At 51.1% G+C, this 20,326-nt stretch overlaps 8 protein-coding genes and 1 non-coding gene across 9 annotated transcripts; 6 read left to right on the top strand and 3 right to left on the bottom strand.

Moving 5' to 3' along the window:
• Positions 1-558: 558 nt before the first annotated feature.
• P168DRAFT_295717 (cytochrome P450) lies at positions 559-2,582 on the top strand (the record flags this gene model as incomplete). Its single annotated transcript, XM_024838058.1, has 9 exons — positions 559-726; positions 795-923; positions 981-1,167; positions 1,231-1,411; positions 1,485-1,590; positions 1,652-1,771; positions 1,840-2,017; positions 2,074-2,317; positions 2,387-2,582. 9 exons carry the CDS (start codon positions 559-561, stop codon positions 2,580-2,582), a joined length of 1,509 nt encoding a protein of 502 aa, XP_024695338.1.
• A 457-nt stretch (positions 2,583-3,039) lies between these two features.
• P168DRAFT_295716 (cytochrome P450) lies at positions 3,040-5,090 on the top strand (the record flags this gene model as incomplete). Its single annotated transcript, XM_024838057.1, has 7 exons — positions 3,040-3,436; positions 3,498-3,680; positions 3,768-4,102; positions 4,157-4,208; positions 4,242-4,595; positions 4,683-4,989; positions 5,045-5,090. The coding sequence occupies 7 exons, from the start codon at positions 3,040-3,042 to the stop codon at positions 5,088-5,090; spliced, it is 1,674 nt and encodes a 557-aa protein (XP_024695337.1).
• An 838-nt stretch (positions 5,091-5,928) lies between these two features.
• P168DRAFT_316724 (uncharacterized protein) lies at positions 5,929-6,642 on the top strand (the record flags this gene model as incomplete). Its single annotated transcript, XM_024840044.1, has 1 exon — positions 5,929-6,642. One exon carries the CDS (start codon positions 5,929-5,931, stop codon positions 6,640-6,642), a length of 714 nt encoding a protein of 237 aa, XP_024695336.1.
• A 1,032-nt stretch (positions 6,643-7,674) lies between these two features.
• Positions 7,675-9,293, bottom strand: P168DRAFT_265433 (cytochrome P450; the record flags this gene model as incomplete). The annotated part of the gene is made up of 3 exons (XM_024834914.1): positions 7,675-8,584; positions 8,631-9,065; positions 9,118-9,293. The coding sequence occupies 3 exons, from the start codon at positions 9,291-9,293 to the stop codon at positions 7,675-7,677; spliced, it is 1,521 nt and encodes a 506-aa protein (XP_024695335.1).
• Positions 9,294-10,182: 889 nt separating this feature from the next.
• P168DRAFT_118057 (uncharacterized protein) lies at positions 10,183-10,611 on the top strand. Its single transcript, XM_024832604.1, has 2 exons — positions 10,183-10,356; positions 10,428-10,611. Exons 1-2 carry the CDS (start codon positions 10,223-10,225, stop codon positions 10,576-10,578), a joined length of 285 nt encoding a protein of 94 aa, XP_024695334.1. The 5' UTR covers positions 10,183-10,222; the 3' UTR covers positions 10,579-10,611.
• Positions 10,612-10,727: 116 nt separating this feature from the next.
• Positions 10,728-12,205, bottom strand: P168DRAFT_288652 (uncharacterized protein). The gene is made up of 4 exons (XM_024836838.1): positions 11,770-12,205; positions 11,693-11,716; positions 11,418-11,640; positions 10,728-11,355 (listed from the first exon to the last, which is right to left on the bottom strand). Exons 1-4 carry the CDS (start codon positions 11,782-11,784, stop codon positions 10,931-10,933), a joined length of 687 nt encoding a protein of 228 aa, XP_024695333.1. The 5' UTR covers positions 11,785-12,205; the 3' UTR covers positions 10,728-10,930.
• Positions 12,206-12,514: 309 nt separating this feature from the next.
• On the top strand, positions 12,515-13,288 carry P168DRAFT_118043 (uncharacterized protein). Its single transcript, XM_024832603.1, has one exon. The coding sequence runs from the start codon at positions 12,587-12,589 to the stop codon at positions 13,076-13,078; it is 492 nt and encodes a 163-aa protein (XP_024695332.1). The 5' UTR covers positions 12,515-12,586; the 3' UTR covers positions 13,079-13,288.
• A 506-nt stretch (positions 13,289-13,794) lies between these two features.
• P168DRAFT_325569 (arabinan endo-1,5-alpha-L-arabinosidase) lies at positions 13,795-15,279 on the bottom strand (the record flags this gene model as incomplete). Its single annotated transcript, XM_024841020.1, has 4 exons — positions 13,795-14,081; positions 14,150-14,235; positions 14,478-14,954; positions 15,016-15,279. 4 exons carry the CDS (start codon positions 15,277-15,279, stop codon positions 13,946-13,948), a joined length of 963 nt encoding a protein of 320 aa, XP_024695331.1. The 3' UTR covers positions 13,795-13,945.
• Positions 15,280-17,955: 2,676 nt separating this feature from the next.
• P168DRAFT_t61 lies at positions 17,956-18,027 on the top strand. The gene has a single exon. It is a non-coding gene; the product is annotated as a tRNA-Arg (tRNA).
• The last annotated feature ends 2,299 nt before the right edge of the window (positions 18,028-20,326 follow it).

Here is a 20,326-nt window from a genome sequence, read left to right as displayed (position 1 = left end):
TGGCGAGTGATGTAGCGGTCTCTTGCGGCTCATGTCGAACGGTTCGGGGTCCTTTGGGAGGCCGATTTAAGGGGTGGACAAGGGACCCTTTCTCTCAAGATCAAGACAGGCTCAATGTCGGTCTGTCTCAATGTAAGCTCCTTGCTCCATTTGACACGTCGGCTGAGATATTTTGACTGCATGCCGGTGGCTGCATTGCTATGTCAGCTTCGGAAGCAGCTCCGTAGGTATGCAACTGGATGCGCTCTGCAACTACTGCCCTAATTGATACCCCTGGCGTCACAAAGGGAGGGCTGTGATGAGATATCAGCTTTCTGAATAGACGCCACAGGTAGTCTTCTCAACCGGTACTGTCATTCGAGCCTAAATGATCCATATCGATATCTCCAGGCAATATCGCATTATTCCCTGTAGGAAATTTGGATGAGGGACCTATGGCCACCATGTCTGCAGCCTTCAACGACTTACTATATGCTGGAAACTCTCAGTTTTCGGTGGTGTTGCTCGTCATAGGGGCTCTGTCCATCGGTTGGGCAGTACAGAGACTCTGTCGATACTATGCTTCCTGGGTATGCCAATCTTCCAGTCCCATGTCCCTTGACCGGGTCTAACTCCCATAAGGTAGACGTCCCAGTCGTTGGGGACCATGGGGCTATCGGTGCATGGATCGCTGCGTATAAGTGGGAAAGAAACGCCCGGCATCTCATCCAGGAGGGCTACGAAAAGGTATACTATACTCGAGACATCAAACCATTCACTGGCGAACAAGATACTAACGCCATTCACTCGAAAAGCATCGGGACTACGCATTTCAGGTTGCCACGCCCAGCCGCTGGGAGGTTTGGATCTGCAATGACCAGATGGTCAAGGAATACAAGAATCTGATGGACGAGGACTTCTCTGCCAACGCAGTAACTGCCGACGTAAGCGTGCGAGAGGCGCTGAACGAAAAACCCTAAATGTCTAATGATCAATCACAGCTCTTCCAGACAGCATGGACTCTTCCAGGTGCAGCAGAAAACGTCCATAAAATTCCTATTCCATTGCTTCACAAGGGCTTGACGTGGCAACGGGGTCGATCACTCGCCAAGGACGACCCATACTTCCAACAATTCGTCACGGAATTTTTTCATGCATGGGAAGTCGAAACCAATATAACGGGGGACGGTAGGTCGCGGCAATGAAACCACTACTCTGCACCTCTGCCTACGATTAACACTTTCCATGTAGGATGGAACGAGCTGTGCTGCTACGAGATCGGCACACGGATTGTGGCGCATCTTACCGCGAAATCGCTCGTCGGATATCCGCTCTGTCGCGATCCTGAGCTCATCGACCTCTTTGCGGCGTACGGGAACGCAGTGCCCATTAGCGGGTTCTTTATCTCCATGTTTCCCGAGTTTATGAAGCCGTACTGCCATCTCCACAGCCCAGAAAGGGCCACACAGCAGCGAAGATGATCGGGGACTAATGTGGTATTCTAGTTTCGTCGCCCGATTCTGCCAGGCCCCCAAGATGGCAAGCCGATTGGACCAGATGTTTCTGGACGAGATGGAACGAAGAGCCGCGGACCCTCCAAAGGAGCCAGGTGTATGCTAAGAAGGGCTTCCATACCATGCGGCTACAACAGGTTTCACTGACTGCAGCACAGGACATCATGGATTGGACATGGCAGTATACGGAGAAGAATGAGCCGGGCGTGTATCAAAGAGTCCACATTGCCCGCTCCATCACGTCGTCTGTCTTCGGTGCCATTCATACGACAACTCAGGTAGGCTGTAGTCCGCCCAATAGTAATGACGATAGCGGCAGGCGTGTTAAGCATGTCTCTACCCCCAGGTTCTCGCTCATTGCCTCTTCGAGCTCGCCGTACGATCGGAATACGTTGATCCTCTGCGACAGGAGGTTGAACAAGCATTCGAGTCGCACAATGGCTGGACAAAAAGCGCGATCGAGTCAATGCCCAAGCTCGATAGCTTCGTGAAGGAGTGCCAGCGGTTTAACCCTCTCGACTCTGGTGAGAACTACCCACCTTGTTGTTCACGGCGGGCTTTCTATTGACCACCCTGGCAGGCTCGCTCGCCAGACGCGCGACCCGAGACTTCGAATTTAAAAACGGTTTGAAAATACCACAAGGGACGTTTGTATTCTCACCGAATGCTCCTGTGCTGTTTGACGAGCGGTACTATCCCAATGCGAGCGAGTTCGACGGATATCGCTTTTACAAACTCGGCCTGGAAACCGGGAAGCCTGCGGATCACAAGTTCGTCTCGACTAACCCCAGGTATCTCCAGTTTGGGGATGCAAGACATACCTGGTGAGCTAGCCCTACCCCGTTGCTGTCTATTGGGGTCAAATATGCTAATATCTCCCTTCGCGCGGTCAGCCCCGGCAGGCATATGGCTGCAGACGAAATCCGACTCATGCTTGCGCATATTCTAAGAAACTATCACATATCTACCAAGGATCATGGGCCCAGGCCGGGCAATTGGTTCTTTAAGAAGATTCTGTTCCCAGATATGAGCGGTTTGGTTGTATTGAAGCCTCGGCAGGCTGGGAAGAGAGGGGATGTGGTGGTCTGATCTGTTGCTGTGACTTAGTTCCTGTATTCGATGGTTCCTGTTTCATAATGCTCATCTCTCCGTAGCAACAGAAGCTCTACAGCACTGGGGTGCATTGGACTCCCTGAGATTTCGGAATCTGCAAATCAGCCTACATTCTGGACTCGGCGAGTACAATCTTTCAGTGTCTAAGGCCGCGCCATAAAGTCCGGGCTGTGGTATCTGCAAGGGATATTAGGAAAATCAGAGGGCTTGGATACCGGTGCCAGACAGTATAATTACCAGCATGTATTGGAACACTGCGTGAGAACCCTTGCGTCACCGGCAAGGCGATTGTACTGTGACTTGCATTCCATATCTACCGTAGGTAGTCGGTCAGAGTTCTGCTATCTGGAGCACTATTTGTGTGGCAAACAGTCTGCCCGGTTGGCTGGAATCCAGTTCTTCTGTATTCCAGAGCTCGTCCAGTCTCGAGCAAATGGAATCCTCACTGCCCACCATTGCAACGGGTGCCGCCATCCTCGGTGTCCTTAGCCACCAGCGCTACTTCATCCATGGCGAATGGGACCGACATGCGCTAACCCTTCTGTATCTTTTCATTGCCTGCCCGCTAGCTCTAACCGTATTCCTTACTGTGTCAGTTGATTCAGCTCCTGTACGGCGTCTATGGCTGGTTCTTTGGGCATCATATACCGGGGGGCTACTACTCTCCATTGCTGTCTACCGGACCGTGCTTCATCGGTTGTGCCAATTCCCTGGGCCAGTTGCCGCAAGAGTGACTGCATTTTGGTCATTCAAATGTTCTGCCGTGGAGCTACAATGGCACACACGAGTACAAAGCCTCCACGAGACATATGGCGATTTCGTCCGCATCAGTATGCTTCCCGCAGTCTCGTAGGGGTTTCGCAGAGGCTAATAGGGTCTGCCACTGCCTAGAACCACGCGAGATCTCCATCAATGACCCTTCTGCCATCAAAGACATTCATTCGGCCTCGACTCAATGCAGCAAAGGCCCGTTTTACGACCTCAACTACCCCCATCGGTCTCTGCAGATGGCCCGGGACAAGCGCTTTCACTCGAACCGGCGGCGATTATGGGATCGAGGACTCGGAACCAAAGGTAAGTAAGAAGACTTTACGCTCTTGGTTCCGTCTGTACCTGCCGTCGTTCTGTTCTCGTGCATTGACTCTGCTTTTACCACCGCAGCACAGGTCGAATACGAACCTTTTATCCAAGAGCACTGTGAGGAACTCGCCCGGCAACTTGGTATCCGCCATTCAGAGCCAGTTGAGGTTACGACCTGGATCAACTGGTTCGCGTTCGACACGATGGGGCGGCTGGTCTTTGGCAAGTCCTTCGACATGCTCAAGGCCAGTGCCTATCACCCGAGGATGGAACAGCTGGAAAAGGTGAAAAAGCTCGGTGGTCTGCTACATTGTGCACCATGGACCTTGATAATGCTCCGTAAATTGCCCCTCATTCGTCATAAGGCCCGAGAATGGATCGACTGGTGCGGGGAGCAGGTGGAAGAGCGCAGACAGGTATGTCTCTTTCCATACAGAGAGCTTTAAGCTCTAGCTGATGAACGTGAACAGAGGGGACTGGCCAACATGGACCTGTTCCATTTTCTCATACAGCAGTCCGTAGGTGAATCTAAAAGCACCGGTGATGCATCAACAGGACCTACCGACCAAGACCTAATATACGACTCTGAATTGGCCATCGTGGCCGGAAGCGACACCACGGCAGCAACAACCAGCGCAATTCTGTTCCTGCTAGCCCAGAATCGGGAATGTCTGACGCGATTGCGAGAGGAGATTGTTGCTCTTCGATCGACTGTCCCAACACCCGCGAGCCACAGCTCCCTGGCTGCCCTCCCGTACCTGAACGGGTGCATCAATGAGGGACTGCGTCTCTACCCCGCCGTTATGAGCGGCACCCAGCGACAGACAGGGCCTAACGGCACGGTGATTGCAGGGCGATCCATCCCACCCGACACGCTGGTATCGACACCAACTTACACGCTACATCGGGGTGAGCTTCTCTGTCTCTGTCATGCTTTTTTTGGTATCAAGCACGCCGTGCTAACCAACTGGACGCTCTCAATCGTTCTTCATCTAGATCCTCGCAACTTCACACTCCCAGATAATTTCATCCCCGAGAGGTGGTCCACTCGGCCGGAACTGGTCTTGCGTCGCGAAGCATTCAACCCTTTCTCGACGGGACCGTATGCCTGTGCTGGCAAGTCCATCGCTCTAATGGAGATGCGCATGCTACTTGCCACCCTCGTTGGTCGGTTCGACTTTACATTTGCTCCCGGATACGACACGAAAACCCTGTCCCTCGCGTCATTGGGCGGACATGGCGTGCAGGATTGCTTCACGACGCATGTTCCTCCGTACGAGATGGTTTTCACGAAAGTGACGGCGTAGAAGACGGTTCAATTACAGTGAACGAAGCAAGTAACTGGCTTCTCTTGGTAGAGGACTGGATATGGTTGCTAGGGCAGCGAATCGCATGGAATCCTAGAGCCGCCATGATAGTAGAACAATCGGTACTAACGCATACTTTTCTTCATATCAAGTAATTGGTGTCTTGTTCGGTCTAAAGTCCAAAGACGGGACTCCCCCCGCCTGCGAGCGTATGAAAAATGATGGGTTCGCCTGCAAGGGCTACAGTAATACGATGGGCGGCTCCACATGCCCTTGAATGTAATCAGAGACTGTCTTTATGTCTTGAGGCCAAACACTGTCAAGCAAGGGAGTAAACGCATGTTATTCTCCTATCAACTACTCCGTACGTATTAGCTACTGCGCCCTGGAGACTCATATACTATGGAATCACCGTTTACCTTCAACTACATCCGCCTATTCCGCCATCAAAACGACATTCATCCAGCATGCGGTCTCTGCACTACCTTTTCCTAGGCCTCTCAGTTTTAGGGACCTATTCAATGTACTATTTTGCCTTTCAGAATGGACTGATAGCCAGCCTAGAGCTCGCTGCCGCTACCAGAGTTCTACCAGGAAAGGCACATGTCCCGCTCGTCACCCAATATACCAAAATCCCCTTGCTTGACGTCTTCCTCCGCAGCACCGTTATCTTCTTCTGGCCTGTGACTCGCGGAGTCGACCCACCAGGAATTTCAGCCTACGGGTGTGCCTTTGCGGGCGGGATGGCAGGAGCATGGGTTCTTTGGACTCTCGAAAACGCCCACCGATACAGCCCAGTCTCGGTACTTATGCGGTAGGTACAGTGTTCCCCAGAAATCTAGGCCTTGCGATGTACGTCTCTGACCGCTGGTTTGATGCTATGTAGGACCACTTTGCAGGGTATTGCTGTACAGGTAGCTGGACCAGGAGTCATAATGCCACTTCTGTTGGGCTGGGACCTCTTCCACAGTCCCCCTCGGGCCGGATGTGGGATAGCTGCAAAGGGGCAGCACCTGGCGTTCCTAAATCATTTCCCAGCAGCGCTGCTCTTGGGCTTCCTTGCGCCGATTCTGGGCGCCGCTTTTCTCTATCCTACCGTGATTTCATTCGACCAGAGCCAGATGCTCATTGCCTTGTGGCAGGGCTGGCCGATATGGACAACCGCCCTCACGCTGACGCTGTTCTCTATCCGCAAGCCAGCGACCCTACAGGGTTCAGGGGAAAAGAAACAGGCGACAATCCAAGATACGGGCCAGACACTCCATGCGTTTGCGTTTGCATGCGCAATCACCAGCCATTGGATCCTATGCATGTCGTCGCTTGTCAGCTTCACAGGGACCGAAAATTCTTCTTCCCTACCGAGTCTCCTGCTCCCCCACCTGCCATGGTCTCACGAAAAACCGTCGTCAATCGGCGAGGGCGTGTTGTGGTTCCTTCAGTGGGATTACTCCATCGCAGCGGCGGCTACCCTGATCTGGTCGGTGACGCTTTGGCTACGTGCTACTTCACATGCTTCGGTACGTGGGAGCGGAGGAACGCTTGTTCTCCAGTCAGCAGGCTGGTCCCTTGTCAGTGGGCCTTGTGGAGCAGCTGTTGTGCTGATGTGGAGACGACACCGTCTCCTCTCCCGCTATTGCCGCGAGACCTGACGGACTTGATGGAGCGCCGGTGGCTTCAGCCGGGGTGTGGTATGCTTAGGAGAAAGTGGGTCCCATCGTGTACATCAAAAGACTGTCTGTTGTCGGATGATGTAGATCAGCCGTGCGAACACTATGGATGATGGGATAGGAATCTTTGCTTTCGGTGATATCCGCACCAAGCCCCTTTCTATATCTGTATCAGGGTGCCTGTAGATTCACATAGTTGTCCTGTATCTGTCCTTGCGCAAATACTAAATGGGTTTTGCTCGTGAATCTTCGCACGGGAAAAGAGTCATGATATTAGCACCGTAGTTTGACAGCTGACAGCCAAGGGCCTTTTCCTGTCTTGTCTGATCAAGGTCGCTCTTTTAAAAGGTAGCATTCGTAGTATAACACAAGCTGGATTGAAGACCGCGACTGAACTGTGAGCCATAGAATCGGCAAGAGTGTAGCATCCAACAGCCCCTAGCCTTCTTCATTTAGGGGTTCAATAAGCGTTTCGAACAGATAAGATCTTATATTTGTTGTATAAGTATCCATACAGTCACCTTGAAAGGGGTCAGTCACATCCTCATTGCACAGGCCTTCCCAAAGCAAGAGCATACTCGTTGAATACCACATATTCCTGCTGCAGCGTTAGATATACTGAACGGCGCCTCTATACAGAAACTAATTGCTTTCTTCGACCTCCAAGGTGTTATGAAATATCCCTTGAATGATTCACAACTGCCTCGTGCGAAGGAGGAATCCCGTTTCCAGTTTGACTATTTCAGAGACTTGCGCCCCATTTCACTCTATACTTCTCCCAGGCAAAGATTTTCTTTCATCTTACACGTTTGCTGTTATAGAGAACAGTTTACAGGAAAGACGACCCTTCGATCTTGTGGAAGAGCTTTACGTACGAGGGCTTCAGCCTCGATGGTTCCGATGCTGCACGAGTCAATGATAGCAAAGATAGTATCCTTCCTATGGAGAAGAGAGCTAAACAGATTTCTCGAATTAGCAAATCTATAATTATAGCAAAGCCCTCATTGAATATCTCTATCCAACCATCAGGTTAAACATCCCATTACCCTCTTGCGCCTCGCAGTCCCATGTCGCACCTTCAAACTCCTTCCGTGAAGACACTCTCACAGCGAAACCACTCTTAAGCGGCCTCATGGTAGACGTAATTGCCAAAGAGTTACCCGGCGGAGAGTCCCATTTCCCATCCACGGGGACCAGATCGTACCGCAGGATCATCATAGCGACCATTCCCAGAATTTCCGAGCTGGCAAAATGCCGGCCCGGGCACAGAACAGGCGACACGCCAAAGGTCATGAGTCCACCCGGGCGACGGGGGTTTTTGCTCGTCTTGAGGAATCTCTTCGGGTTGAAGTCTCCTGCTGTAGCTCCCCATGCGTCCGGGTCCCGGCCTATAGATGGCCCCGGCATGCTAATCACGCTTCCGCTTCGGAGCAAGTATCCATTGGCAAGAACAAGATCGTCCATGACGAAGCGGATCGGCGAACTTGTGCTTTTTATGCGCAGAACCTCTTGGAAAGCGGAGACTAGGAGTGGACAGTTATCACGCAGCGCCGAGATATCAATAACATGCACGTTGTCATCGGTTACGCGTAGCGCATTCTGCGCGACTTCCTGGCGAGTCTCCTCCAGCAGTTCGGGCCGGGAACAGAGCTCAAAAAGGAGCCAGAAGGTGGCAGGAACCGTGTTGGTAAGTAGAGCGATACCCATTATCACTTCGGAGCGCGCGATATCCTCGATCGTCAGCCCACCTTCTCGCAAGGTCTTATACCGGATACGCGTCATCTCAGATCCGTCTTTATAGCCTCCCAGCCGATAGTACTTCACAAACGCCTTAACCATAGACTCACGCCCTTTCCACGCCTTTCGTGCAGTCAACTGGGGCACAATATTCGCCATCAACGGGCTCAGGTTCGATTCGAATGCCCTAAAGTACTTAGAACCGACTCTACCTACCAGTAATGGAAACCTACCAGAACGCATCCTCGATCTCTCGTCTCTTATATGGGTTTAATGGCCCGTAGGAGGCCTCTGTGCTAGCCATTGTGATCGCATGGGAGCACCAGGAGTACAAGTCGACTGTCTTATATGTAGCAAGCTCGTCAACCAGCGGCCTCAGCAGCCGTGTCATACGCTCATTCATGCGATCTAGCGGTCGACCGGACAGCGTCGAATTGGTTGCATGAGTCACCACGTGGGTTAGTCCCTGGCCTCCTGACTGCTTCCCACGCAGTATTTCGACCCCTCGCCCGCGAATGCCCACGATGCGCTCTGCGGACATTGCGATAGACAGATCGAACGTAAGAGACTTATTGCGCTGGACCGCCTGGAGCAGGGCGGGCGACGTCACCACATAAAATTTGCCAACCACCGTACTTAACGAGAATATCGGATAGTTATATTTTTCACTAAAAGGGTTAGACTCCGGAATGATATAAAGCACGAAAAAAAAGAACTCACGCCATGAGGCTGAAGTATTCCGTGCCATACCACAGCAGTCCCAGCAGATGGCCGATAATCGGGATACTGCTGCCCACTGCAGGAGGCTCGCGGGGATCGCGCTTCTGCCTTCGACTCAGGAAAACTCCCAGAGTTACCAGCGCGCCCAGCGCAAACAGTCGATATATATCTAGCATGTGGTAAGTTGCGTGGAATTCGCTTCCAGTGGTGAGGTTGACAGGAGTGGGTGGCAGGGATTCGGCGTGGAAGACCTGGGGGAAAGACGCGTTTAAGTATTTTGGTTTGTGCATACCGCAGTAACCCCTTGCTCACAAGAACAGTTGGGGATATCAGTTAGGTCAAGCTCTCCCAAACTGTCATTATATTCTTTGGGTGCAGTGGCTAAGAATAATATTAAAGTTACCCAGAGACCTCACTCGCTAGAGAAGAATAAGCATGGTAATCAAGATATACATATAACCTACTAACTTTTCACCTTATTTTTGGACTTTCTCTTCAACCTCGCTATACACAGTTTCTTTCTTTATCTCCTGTATATAATGCTGGAGATATCTGTCAGGTTAAGGCCCATACCAAACCCTGGTTAGCGTTTGGCCTGGCGGTAAGGATATAATAACCAAGATACGTGATCTCGTACTGGATTATCTTCTATAACTTGATTGTTTTTTTTTTTTTTTTTTTTCTTTTTCTCTATTCCTTCACACATGTCTTCTAGCTTCCCCATCACAGGGCTCACTTCAAGAAATTGTGATCTTCTTAATGTGGTGTCGCGCAACTACAAGAACCAAAAGGGCAGGCCTCAAGCCTAAGATGCTCGTAGATTTTGGCTATGAATGGTCGACTACCTACATACTCTACTCAATCAGTACGAATGCAATGGAGTCACATAGACAGAATCGCTTTCTTATAGAGAATACTTGTGAACATGAAAACTAGAAGAAAGCAATACCAAGAAGTACCGAGATGAGATGCCCGGCGGGATAGAGAAAAGGTTACATCGCGATCTCCCGGCCGCTCCGGCTGAACCTTCTCTCTTCTCACCTCATCCTGATCTACTACCTCATACCTATATACCTCTAGCTATCTAGCTACGATCACACCTGAGATGTCTTGGCTTCTTATCTTCGTGATGATCACTACAGCCTTCTCCATCCAGACAACAACTCTCCAAAGACAAACCTCCCTCTCTATCCGCAACAGCAAGCACCTCATCTCCGCTGCTAGTTTCTGTCCGGAAGAGTGAGTTCCTTCCTCTAATCTCTACCTTCGTAATAGATAGATATAAAAAAGAAGAAAGTACTAATTTTCAGTCTCAATTCTCCACCCTGGAAATGCTCTAATCCCTACTGCGGTGGCCAGCATCCTTTCTGGCCCGGACGGTGTCGACTGGAGGTGCCTCCAGAGGACGGGGAGGGAGGCGGGAATGAAGTGAGGCATTGTGTCTGTCTGGGGGGATTCTAATATAGACCTTTTTATTCTTGTTGTTTTTTTTCTGGGGGTGTTTATATGCTGGGATTGCTGGGGTTGAGTATGCTATATTAGGTATACTGTACTGTACTATATTATACGTAATGTTAATAGAATGATAATGAGTTGAATCTCTATACCATGTTAATATCATCCATTCGTGTTTTCTCTGTGACTTTTTAGTGTGAGTATATTAGGTTAGATGTCAGAAGGTATCCATTTAACGAAGGAGTCATTTGACACCAAGTATCCTATCCTCTGCCACCATGCCCTGCAGTATATGTTGCATATAACCACAAGAGAATCAGTCGGGGATTTGAACTACTCAATCCACAGTCAGTTCCAATCAAACACCCTGACCATCCCCCTTTACCTCCTCCACAACTCGGTCCTCCAAAACCACATACTCTTCATCGTCCACTTCCTCTCCAAACTCCTCTGCAACAGGCACAGTCGCATTGGAAAACGTCGCCTGAAGCACCACATCCCCCACAGCCGCCCCACCAGGAACATAGATGACATCCCCAGATGCCACCCGATGATAACCCCCAGCAGGCCCGTCCACACCCGTATCGTTGCCGTCGACCGTGGCCGGCCCGCTCTTAGTGTGCTCGTTACCGTCGTTACGACAATGAGGACGCGCCTTGCAGTACTCCAGTCGCTTCTCGTTCTTGAACCCGATGGTGTACCGACAGGGGCTTTTCTTGTCGCACCCTTTGTTGCGAAATTCGCCGTAGGAGTTGTAGTAGTCGCGGAGGTATTGGCCTTGGCCTGTTTTCCTTAGCATTCTCATTTATAGCAGTGCAGTTGTAGTGAACAAAGGGGGAACCGACGTCGATTATATCGCGCAAGCACACACCGATTTAACTGTCCTCCCCGGTCCGCCTCGCGCACCGACTTGAACGGAAACTCGTCACACTGATAGCCCGACCCGTAGGGCGATTTGCTGCACCCGTTGTTGGATCTGCACCCGGCTTTGGAGCTCCGTTCGCGCTGTTTGCTGGTATTGGGCTTATCCCAAGTTAGGTTTTTTGGCTTTGCGCTTGCAGTTGACGGCTGCTTCGTTAGATTGGTGGTGTTGGTTCAATTCGAGCGTTAGGGGGCATACCATAACACATATTCTTGCAGACCTCTGATATGGTTAGTCTACGTTTTTGGTTCTAATTGCAGGGGAAGAAGTCGTACCGCCGACTTGGCCATCTGAGCAGTCAAAGGTGAGGACCACTCGCGCTGCCGTGGAGGTAGAGTCTGTTGCCTCCGGGATGGTAGATCCCATGGATAGAAGGGCGAAGTAGCTGAGCCAGCTGAGGAGATGCATTTTCGTATGTCTTGAGTGCAATTGCTTGTGGATGTGATATCGATCTCGCTTTGGCTGTCCCCGCGCATCTTATATCTCTTCTTCCAATTCTCTACCACTCGAAAGATTCGATCTGAGCCATGCTCGTGTCCCCCGTCCTGCTCAGGCTGCTGAGTCCCCTGGAGCTGCTGCATCGCGGACAGTGCCATGGCCTGTCGGTAGCATTAGTAGCCGATCGACCGATACGAGATGGATGGCTTCAGCTGACCGTGGGTCTGACCTGATAACGGTGACAGGGACCAGGAACGTCGGAGCAAATACGACTGGTGGCTCTCTAGGTGGGATATGACAGCCACTGTACCAGATTGTGGAAACAGTATCTGGTAGGGCTTGATATGACTGATTCCAAGATTATATATCGCTGGGTTCGTGGAGTCTGAATGATATCGACGTATAGTAGTGCTTAGTATGGTGTAGAATGTTGGCTTACTATACATGAGTGGAAACAGATGAATGAGAAATGCCGAGATAAAGCATAGTGTCCTGAGATGTAAGATGAGTGAATGAAGCTTGTTCCACCATGACGTCTTGGCTGTCAGACATCCATCTCTCATCCCTACTCCTCCTACTCTGTCTCAACCCCATCTTGATCATCCATCCTCAACAAATCAACCAATCCACAACCAACCAAGCATACTATTCAAGATGTCCCCCGATCTTTCCCTCCCCGTAACCTGTCCTCCCATGGGCGCCTTCGAAAACTACAGCATGGACAACGCCGCCTTCGCCCTCTACACCCTCCTCAACAGCGAGTGGATCACCAGTACAGATGTCCCACCACTCGTCCGCTTGCCGGACCGGTACAACTTCACGGGGCAACCCCGCCGTGCCGTCCTCGACGCCCACGTCGCCCTCGACAAGGACATCACCCCGCGTGACGATAACCCCGACGTCGAGGGCGACCTGCACTGGTATCCCTCGGCGTTTATCGTCGTCACCGATGTGGACTGGGCGACAAGGGGTCTGCTGTTTGTGTATCTTGATGATCGGGATGATGAGGGTGAGGGGTTGGATGCTATGTGTCGCTCGCTGGAGAAGTTCTTTTTTCGTGCGCAGGATGCGTATCCTTTCTTGGGGAGTGTGAGTTATGGGGATTTGTTTCTTTGTCAGGCGAGGGAGGAGCATGCTATTGAGTAGATCTTGGTCTTCTTCTCTTCTTACGTGCCATTCGAGGGCTGCTTTCTTCTGTTCTTTCGCTTAGTTCCGTGCTTCTTGTCTCCTAGCTCTACATGTCCGCCATATACGGAACCTTCTACCTCTGCTTCGCCGCCTTCCCCATCGTCTTACGGGAAAACCGCGGCTGGAGCGCCGGCATCGGCGGAATCGGCTTCACGGGGGTCCTAGTCGGCCTGTTTGTCGGCATCTTGATCATCTGCTGGGACAACACCCGCTACGTCCGCATCTACCGCGCAAACTATAGCACAGCCCCGCCTGAGTGTCGCCTCCCTGCCGTAATCGCCGGCGGAGTCGCTATCGTAGTCGGACTGGCGTGATTTGCGGCTACTGATGTGCCAACCGTTCACTGGGTGGTGCCCATTATTGCGGGAGCTGTTGCTGTTATTTGGTGTTGCATTGACATGGCAGTTGGAAGATGTATGCGGATAGACTAGTTTTATATGTTATTTGGAATAGAGGTAGTAATGACTTCTCCATTATAGTGCTGCAAATGCGAATAAGATAAGCATATGGCAAACCACACTACAAAGATAACTCTTTTAGATGTAAGCAACCCATCCTGGTCTTCGCTTTCCTGAATAATTTCCATGTAGTACCTCAGCTACTATACTACACCATGATAAGTATGAAAAGCAGTAGTATATACTATACTATATAGTAAGGTAGTATACTCAATGCAAGCCAGCCCTCTCCCTACCACTCTAATCAAGCAGCAGCAGCAGTACTGCACAAACAAGGGGTATTCAACAATAACTCAATCACCATGAAAAAAATGAAAATAATAAGAGAAGAAACAATTCAACTGTATATACCGGCTGTAAAACCAGTTTACACAATCGGCCAGCCATCCTCCCACTTCAGCTTGTTCCACCCGAACTGGTATTGGCTGGGATTGAGACCCTTGTTAGTGTCCGCGTACTGGTAGTAGAGGATCAGGCCATGTTTTTTGTCGTTCGTAACCCCCCTGTTTGAGTTAGTTTGGTCATACTCATATATAAAGATAGGTAGGTGGAAAGGATGAGGGAGACGTACTGGCCGCCTGGTCCGTAGACGTGGCCGTGGCTGGCGAGAAGGGTGGTGCCGCCGCCTTTGAGGCAGGATTTACCGGCGCGGTCGACCTTGGTTGGTTAGTATGATTTAGGAGGGAAGGAGGGAAAGAAGGAAGGAGGGAAAGAGGGAAAGAGGGAAAGAGGGAAAGAGGGAAAGAGGGAAAGAGGGAAAGAGGGAAAGAGGGAAAGAGGGAAAGAGGGAAAGAGGGAAAGAGGGAAAGAGGGAAAGAGGGAAAGAGGGAAAGAGGGAAAGAGGGAAAGAGGGAAAGAGGGAAAGAGGGAAGAAAGAAGAAAGAAAAGAAGAGACATACAAAGTTACCCTTCCCCCCAGGTGAGCGACACACCCGAATACTATATTCCTCACCCGGAGGTGGCTTCTTGTCATCATAACCGAGACCGATTCCCGACGAAAAGGTCATATAATAGAAGCCATCGTGCTGGAACTCAAAGGCAGCTTCCTCACGATGGGAGCCGGTGGCGTTATACGCGAGGTTGTAAGGGGTGGCGTCGGTGATCTTCAGGGGTCCCTTCATGGGCACCTGGTACAGGTCATGCCAGTGGGAGCCGAAATTGAGGAAAGGAGTGTTGCCGATGCGGATCCAGTTGGCGTCGATGGCATTGTAGGGCTTGTCAGCATTGGATGTGAGCCCCGTAGAACCGTGGTCTTTCCACGATCCGACTTGCATGTTGGGAGAGCTGGCCACGCCGATGACGGAGTTCTTGGTCCCCAGCTTCGAGACGGAGTAGTACATGTAGTAGGTATCCCCTTCTAAGTGGACATCGGGGGCCTGTTGTTGTCAGAAGGAGTACAGTGGGATATGTGGGGGGCGATGTGTTGTATTGTCTTACCCAGAGGTTCTTCGAGCCTGGGTGGTCGATCGATGACCCACCCGCGAGGGCCTCGCCTTTGACCGTCCAGGGTCCCTCGATCGAGTCAGCCACGGAGATGTGAATACCTTTGCCGGTTGCGAAGCGGAACCACCGGCCGTCAGATTTGCGCTGTAACAGTCCGACATCGTGAGTCCAACAGTCGCCGGAGCAGGGACCTGGGTCGGAGAAGGCATTGGCCAGTGAGAGGAAAAGAAGACTGAAGATGACTATGACGGAAGCCATGGGGTGATTGGGGGAGGAGGAGGCAGATGATGGTAAGGAAGGAGTGAGATGAAATCAGCTCTCGAGTCCATTCGATACGAGCAGCGCCGCAGTTTATATAATGTCCAATGCCATGTGTGCCGTCCCTGTCAGCCATAGCCAGGTACGCCTGGATAGATGCACATTGTCCCAACACAGGTCACACGATAGTAGCTCCGCATGCAGTGGGGTGGGATTGCAACTGACGCTGAATCTGTTGTCGCATGGGCCAATGACGGAGAAAGTGGATATTAGGAGACGACAAGGTTGTTTGGATGTTAGGGGGTCATTCACCATCCGCAAGGGAGGCTGATACTGGGAGGTAGTGGGCACTTCAGAGCCTCGACTTGGTGGGTACAACATTGTTCTACATAATTTAGAACTTAATTCGATAGTTCAACGTGACGTGTCATGCCCCACGGCGTGCTTAATCCACAGCAAGGTACTATGTGACGGAGTATTTGGACATTGACGACATTGTAGCCGTTGGGCCGACTGATTGATGGTCCATGACCCGCGCCATGGAGGGTGTGAGCCCACCCAGCCGACACGGTGACTCGATCAGAAGCGAGAGATGGCTGAGTGAGAGAGGGGGGGTAATAGAAAGAATGATGAGATATGCCAAGCAGAGTGTGCAGCCAGATCAGACTAGTCGGTCAAGCAAGGGTGTTGTTTCTTTTTGAGTCTGGAGGCTCGGGATTTTATTATCAGAAACCTTATAACATTGTGTTATGGGACTGGGAGAATCATCCAGTCGCCGCATGGTGTCTCAGTGGATAGTTGACAAGCCGAGATGATTCCCCACAGGGAAAGACAAATAGTACGGGCGATCATCTCCACCGTCGATGATGTTATGGAAGACTTAGGGCTTCGGAGAGGTTTGGCTTACTTCCGTGCATCCCATCTTAGCCATCACATTCACAACGGACCGGGCTCTCTCTCTCCTCTCATTCACTTTCCTGATAGATCACAGTCAAAATCAATGGTTATGTTGACAAAGTTCATTGATGGCCATGCGACCGCCACTTGAGACCCCCTTGATCGGGCTCCATCTCTCCAAGGCGTCCAAAAGACTTTCTGCCATGCATGATTAGTCCCCGCCATAGCTGCCTTTTTCCCTTGGTGAAGTACGATCCAACCAACCCGAGACGTATCGCATCACCAGAGAAATCAAGTGCAATGGGTGGGCACGAAAATGAGACGAAAGGGGGAAAGTCAAAGGACCCAAATCCCGCACACAAGCCACCCACGCTGTTGCTAAACTCTTACTTCCCAAGCCCCGGTACTCCTAGTAGAGTACACCGATATAACTCTCTGACAAGGTGTGTCCGGCCGAATGTACAAACACATGATAGGCATCGGCGACTGTCCCGAGTTGGGCCCCAAGGCGTTCGTGGCTCCAATCAGAATGCGCGACAAGCCCTAGATTGACTAGCAGTCGGACTAGCGGTTGTAGGAGACTATGGTCACGATCGAAATCATTGACCACCTGGCAAGGCTGAGCATGACTTGAATCGTCAGAATGAGCCAGTCAGAGACGGCCTACTCTTCTACTTTTTGTTTTTGGTTTTTTAGTGTGTTCCTTTCTCCCTCCTCGAGCCATGTTTGTAATCATCCACTCCAGACGATGATACCCTGCGATCGACAATGTTGGACACGAGATGTAACCGATCCTTGACGTTTTGAGATCGCCGCAGAGTGCCATCCATGGCGTTTTGCACATCCTTAATTGGGTTAAAATTAAGCACTGTGGCCCCTTCATATTGCGGGATGGCGGGCATGGCTGATAACATGGGCTGATATCACGCTGCAAGTAATTTACTCCGGGGTGTGTCAGGCGGCTGATTGTTCGATTATCATATGGAAAGTTATTGTCATCATGGATGAGGCTGCGCCGCCGTTTGCTGACTGCATTCCCAAGTCTTCCGAAATCATCATTTTTCCTTCTTGCAGGATTAGTGCGACATGATACTGGTCGGAGATATGTCTGGGTGGCCTTGCCATGCCTCTCGCTAGGAATGCATCTTGCATTATTTTTATTTCCGAAGTTCTAGCCACGAGCTGTGACCCACCCACAGCCCAGTCACATTAATACGATCATCCGGTATGGTCGCTTACGATCGTGAATGGTAGGCCTCCAATTTGCCAAAGTTTTTTCTCTCGTGAGGTATTAATACCACGGATTATGATGCCATTTTGTTCTCTCCAGCTGAAGCATTACGAGATGTCGAGAGATTGAAAAATATCGTATGTAGGACACTACCCCGCGTTAACCCCCACGAACAACGTGGCTGCGAGAGGCAGGCGGAGTAGATACGATGTTCCTTCAGTAAGACAGCCAGCGAAAAGTGCGACCTGGAAATCGAACAGAACCGGTGACACAGAGGTCTGACCACAGGGCCTGAAGGCGTGCTCTACCGCGGTCCGGTCTGAGCCTTTTCGTCGGGCTTCATCTGTGGTTGCACCGCCATGACCAGCTGGTCCAAACCCCCACGGTACTGCCATGAGGATTTGGCCAAGCCTGTCTCGCTCGTAGGATGATTTCCACCGAACAAAAAGGAAAGAAACCAACTAATAACCACGTGACTTATACTGCCCTGACTCTGTTCGTTGGTTCACCCCCAGGTGGCTCTTGAGATGGTTGCAAGCTCTTAACAAGGTCCATTGGCGAAATGGTATCGCGTCGGTCTCCTAAACTGAAGATTGTGGGTTCGAGCCCCATGTGGATCGCTTCTTTTTGCCGGGTCGACTGACAGCATGATTTTTGGCCGGAACCACGCTGCATTGATCGGGTAGGAGACCATAAAACACGTCGCATAGGATTTGTTGGTGTCCCTCCGAAACAGGGCGCGTCATTCCACCCCACCGCAAGGTACCAGGAATCCTCTGGACCTTTTAGGGAGAAAAAAAATCTCAGGCATTGACCGATCTGGCTATCCTACCAGATGCCGGACAACGGATCTATTGTTCGGCAGAGCACTCCGTACTCCCTAGGCGATCTCAAGGCAAATGGACCGCCATGTAGATCATGCAGGTACCGGTGGGAGACGCGTAATGCGGCAAACTTTGGGAGTTCTTCACCTCCATCGACGAGTCACGTACCGGAGATTGGCTGAGCGAGAGCCAATAGGTAGTGTCTTGTCAGGGGTTTGTGAAGAATTGCTGGTTGAATCGTAGTTTGTTCCTGCCTGCGTAGTATGCTCCTGGCTGCTGCCGAAAAAGCTCAATAGGCGATCCGCACCGGGGACAATCATGACACCAGTCGTTTGTCGGGCTGTTTCACCAGAATCCATCAACAGGCTATGGAAACTAGTCTCTCTAGTCTCTAGTCTCTTGTCAACTGTCGCCCTAGCAGTGAATTCTCAACTTCTCAGTCTCACGGATAGTAAATTTAGTACATCCCACTGGGGACTCGGTATCCTCATAGTCATACCCACAGGTTTGCAAGATGCAAATCCCCTATCAAGGGATGTTGGCTGGACCCACCGCTGGACGCCCCATTAAGTTCAATTGTTAGTGTCGATCCTGGCGATGGTGAAAGATGAAGATGATGTGTCAGGTTTCAACCACGCGTCGAAATCTTCTGTTTGCTTAGTCGTGATTCTATTATCATATGAATCGGGTGCAGCAATTGTTTTGCCAAGCAGACTCTAACTTGGTAATGTCTTAGAAGAATAAGTCGATCGGTGATGTCTGTAAGAGGCGAGAAACAAGTTGAGTATTGCAGTAGAAACTGGAAGAAGCATCGATATCATGTGCTCAGTGTTGCCTGAGGCTGCATTAGGTGGTTTTGACCGTCAGGTTCATCTCATTCCTTCTCGCGAATTTCCTCAAATCCTGCGACCCGCAACTTGATGCGCCCTGTTGACCGTGTTATTATCTCTTTGGTCCAGAATCCTTTCACTCACCTTTATCCCAAGGCTGACACCGCCCCACTGAACCCCGCCCAGCAGACAGCCTCGCCAGACTGTTTTCACTGAGCTGTCCTTGTGCTATTCGTCTTCGCATTTTGGGTACCATGCATGTTCTGACAGACGCTCAAAATCATCATGGACGTCGACACCAGCGATTATGTCCTTGTCAGCAGTCGAGGTAAGCTCGTGTGCACCGCCAAGCCAACCATCGGTCGCTAACGCCCTTAGATACCGGCTCCGAAGCACTATCTGGAGAAAAGCCCGAGACGATCCGTAAGATTATAGACTGGCTGGAGCCGACGGATTCAGATTCTCCGGCCAGCGAGTACCGAAAACACCTAAACTCCCATGTGCCTGGTACAGGCCAGTGGATTCTGGATACCGACGAATATCGCCGATGGTTCGAAGGCGGTGACCAGGGCGCCCTTTGGATCAGAGGCATTCCAGGGAGTGGGAAGTCTGTAGTGGCTGCTAGTCTGGTCAGGAAGCTGCAAGTTCAGACCGAGTGTCCGGTCTTATTTTTCTTCTTCCGCGAGATTATCATGTCGAACCGCACGCCCCAGGCGTTGTTGCGAGATTTTGCCCGGGGCTTGCTGCCGCGCTGTCCGTTACTCCAGTCTGGTCTCAGGCTGCTGATGGAGGAGCATCCGGAAGTAGAGGCTGTGCCTTTCGATGGGCTCTGGCGGTGCATTTCGTCGGGGTTGGCGGCGATGCCGAAAGTGTACTGTGTGGTTGACGCGTTGGATGAGATGGAAGAGGGCCATGACAACTTTATACGCACGCTGATTGACTTCGCACATCAACATCCCAGCTCAATGAAGCTCTTGTTGACTAGTCGTCAGATTCTGTTTCTCCAGAATCATTTCATGGGAACCCCTGGGCTCATCGACTTGCGGCTCGACCGTCAACATGTAGACAGTGACATCGCAACCTACATCACCCATCGCCTGAGTACCTCTCAGCCCCCAGTCAGCTCGGACAATGCGTCTGCTATCAAGAAGGCCGTTTGTTTCAAGGGAAAAGGCTTGTTCCTCTACGCTCGGCTGATGATGGAGCAGCTACTGGCGAAGCCCCAAGATATCATGTCGCAACTTGCCGACTTGCCGAATGGGCTG

The sequence above is a fragment of the Aspergillus campestris genome (assembly GCF_002847485.1).
Source record: "Aspergillus campestris IBT 28561 chromosome Unknown P168scaffold_3, whole genome shotgun sequence".
Classification (NCBI taxonomy): domain Eukaryota; kingdom Fungi; phylum Ascomycota; class Eurotiomycetes; order Eurotiales; family Aspergillaceae; genus Aspergillus; species Aspergillus campestris.
The sequence above is the reverse complement of the archived record's forward strand: the minus strand, read 5'-3'. Positions and strand labels throughout refer to the sequence as shown.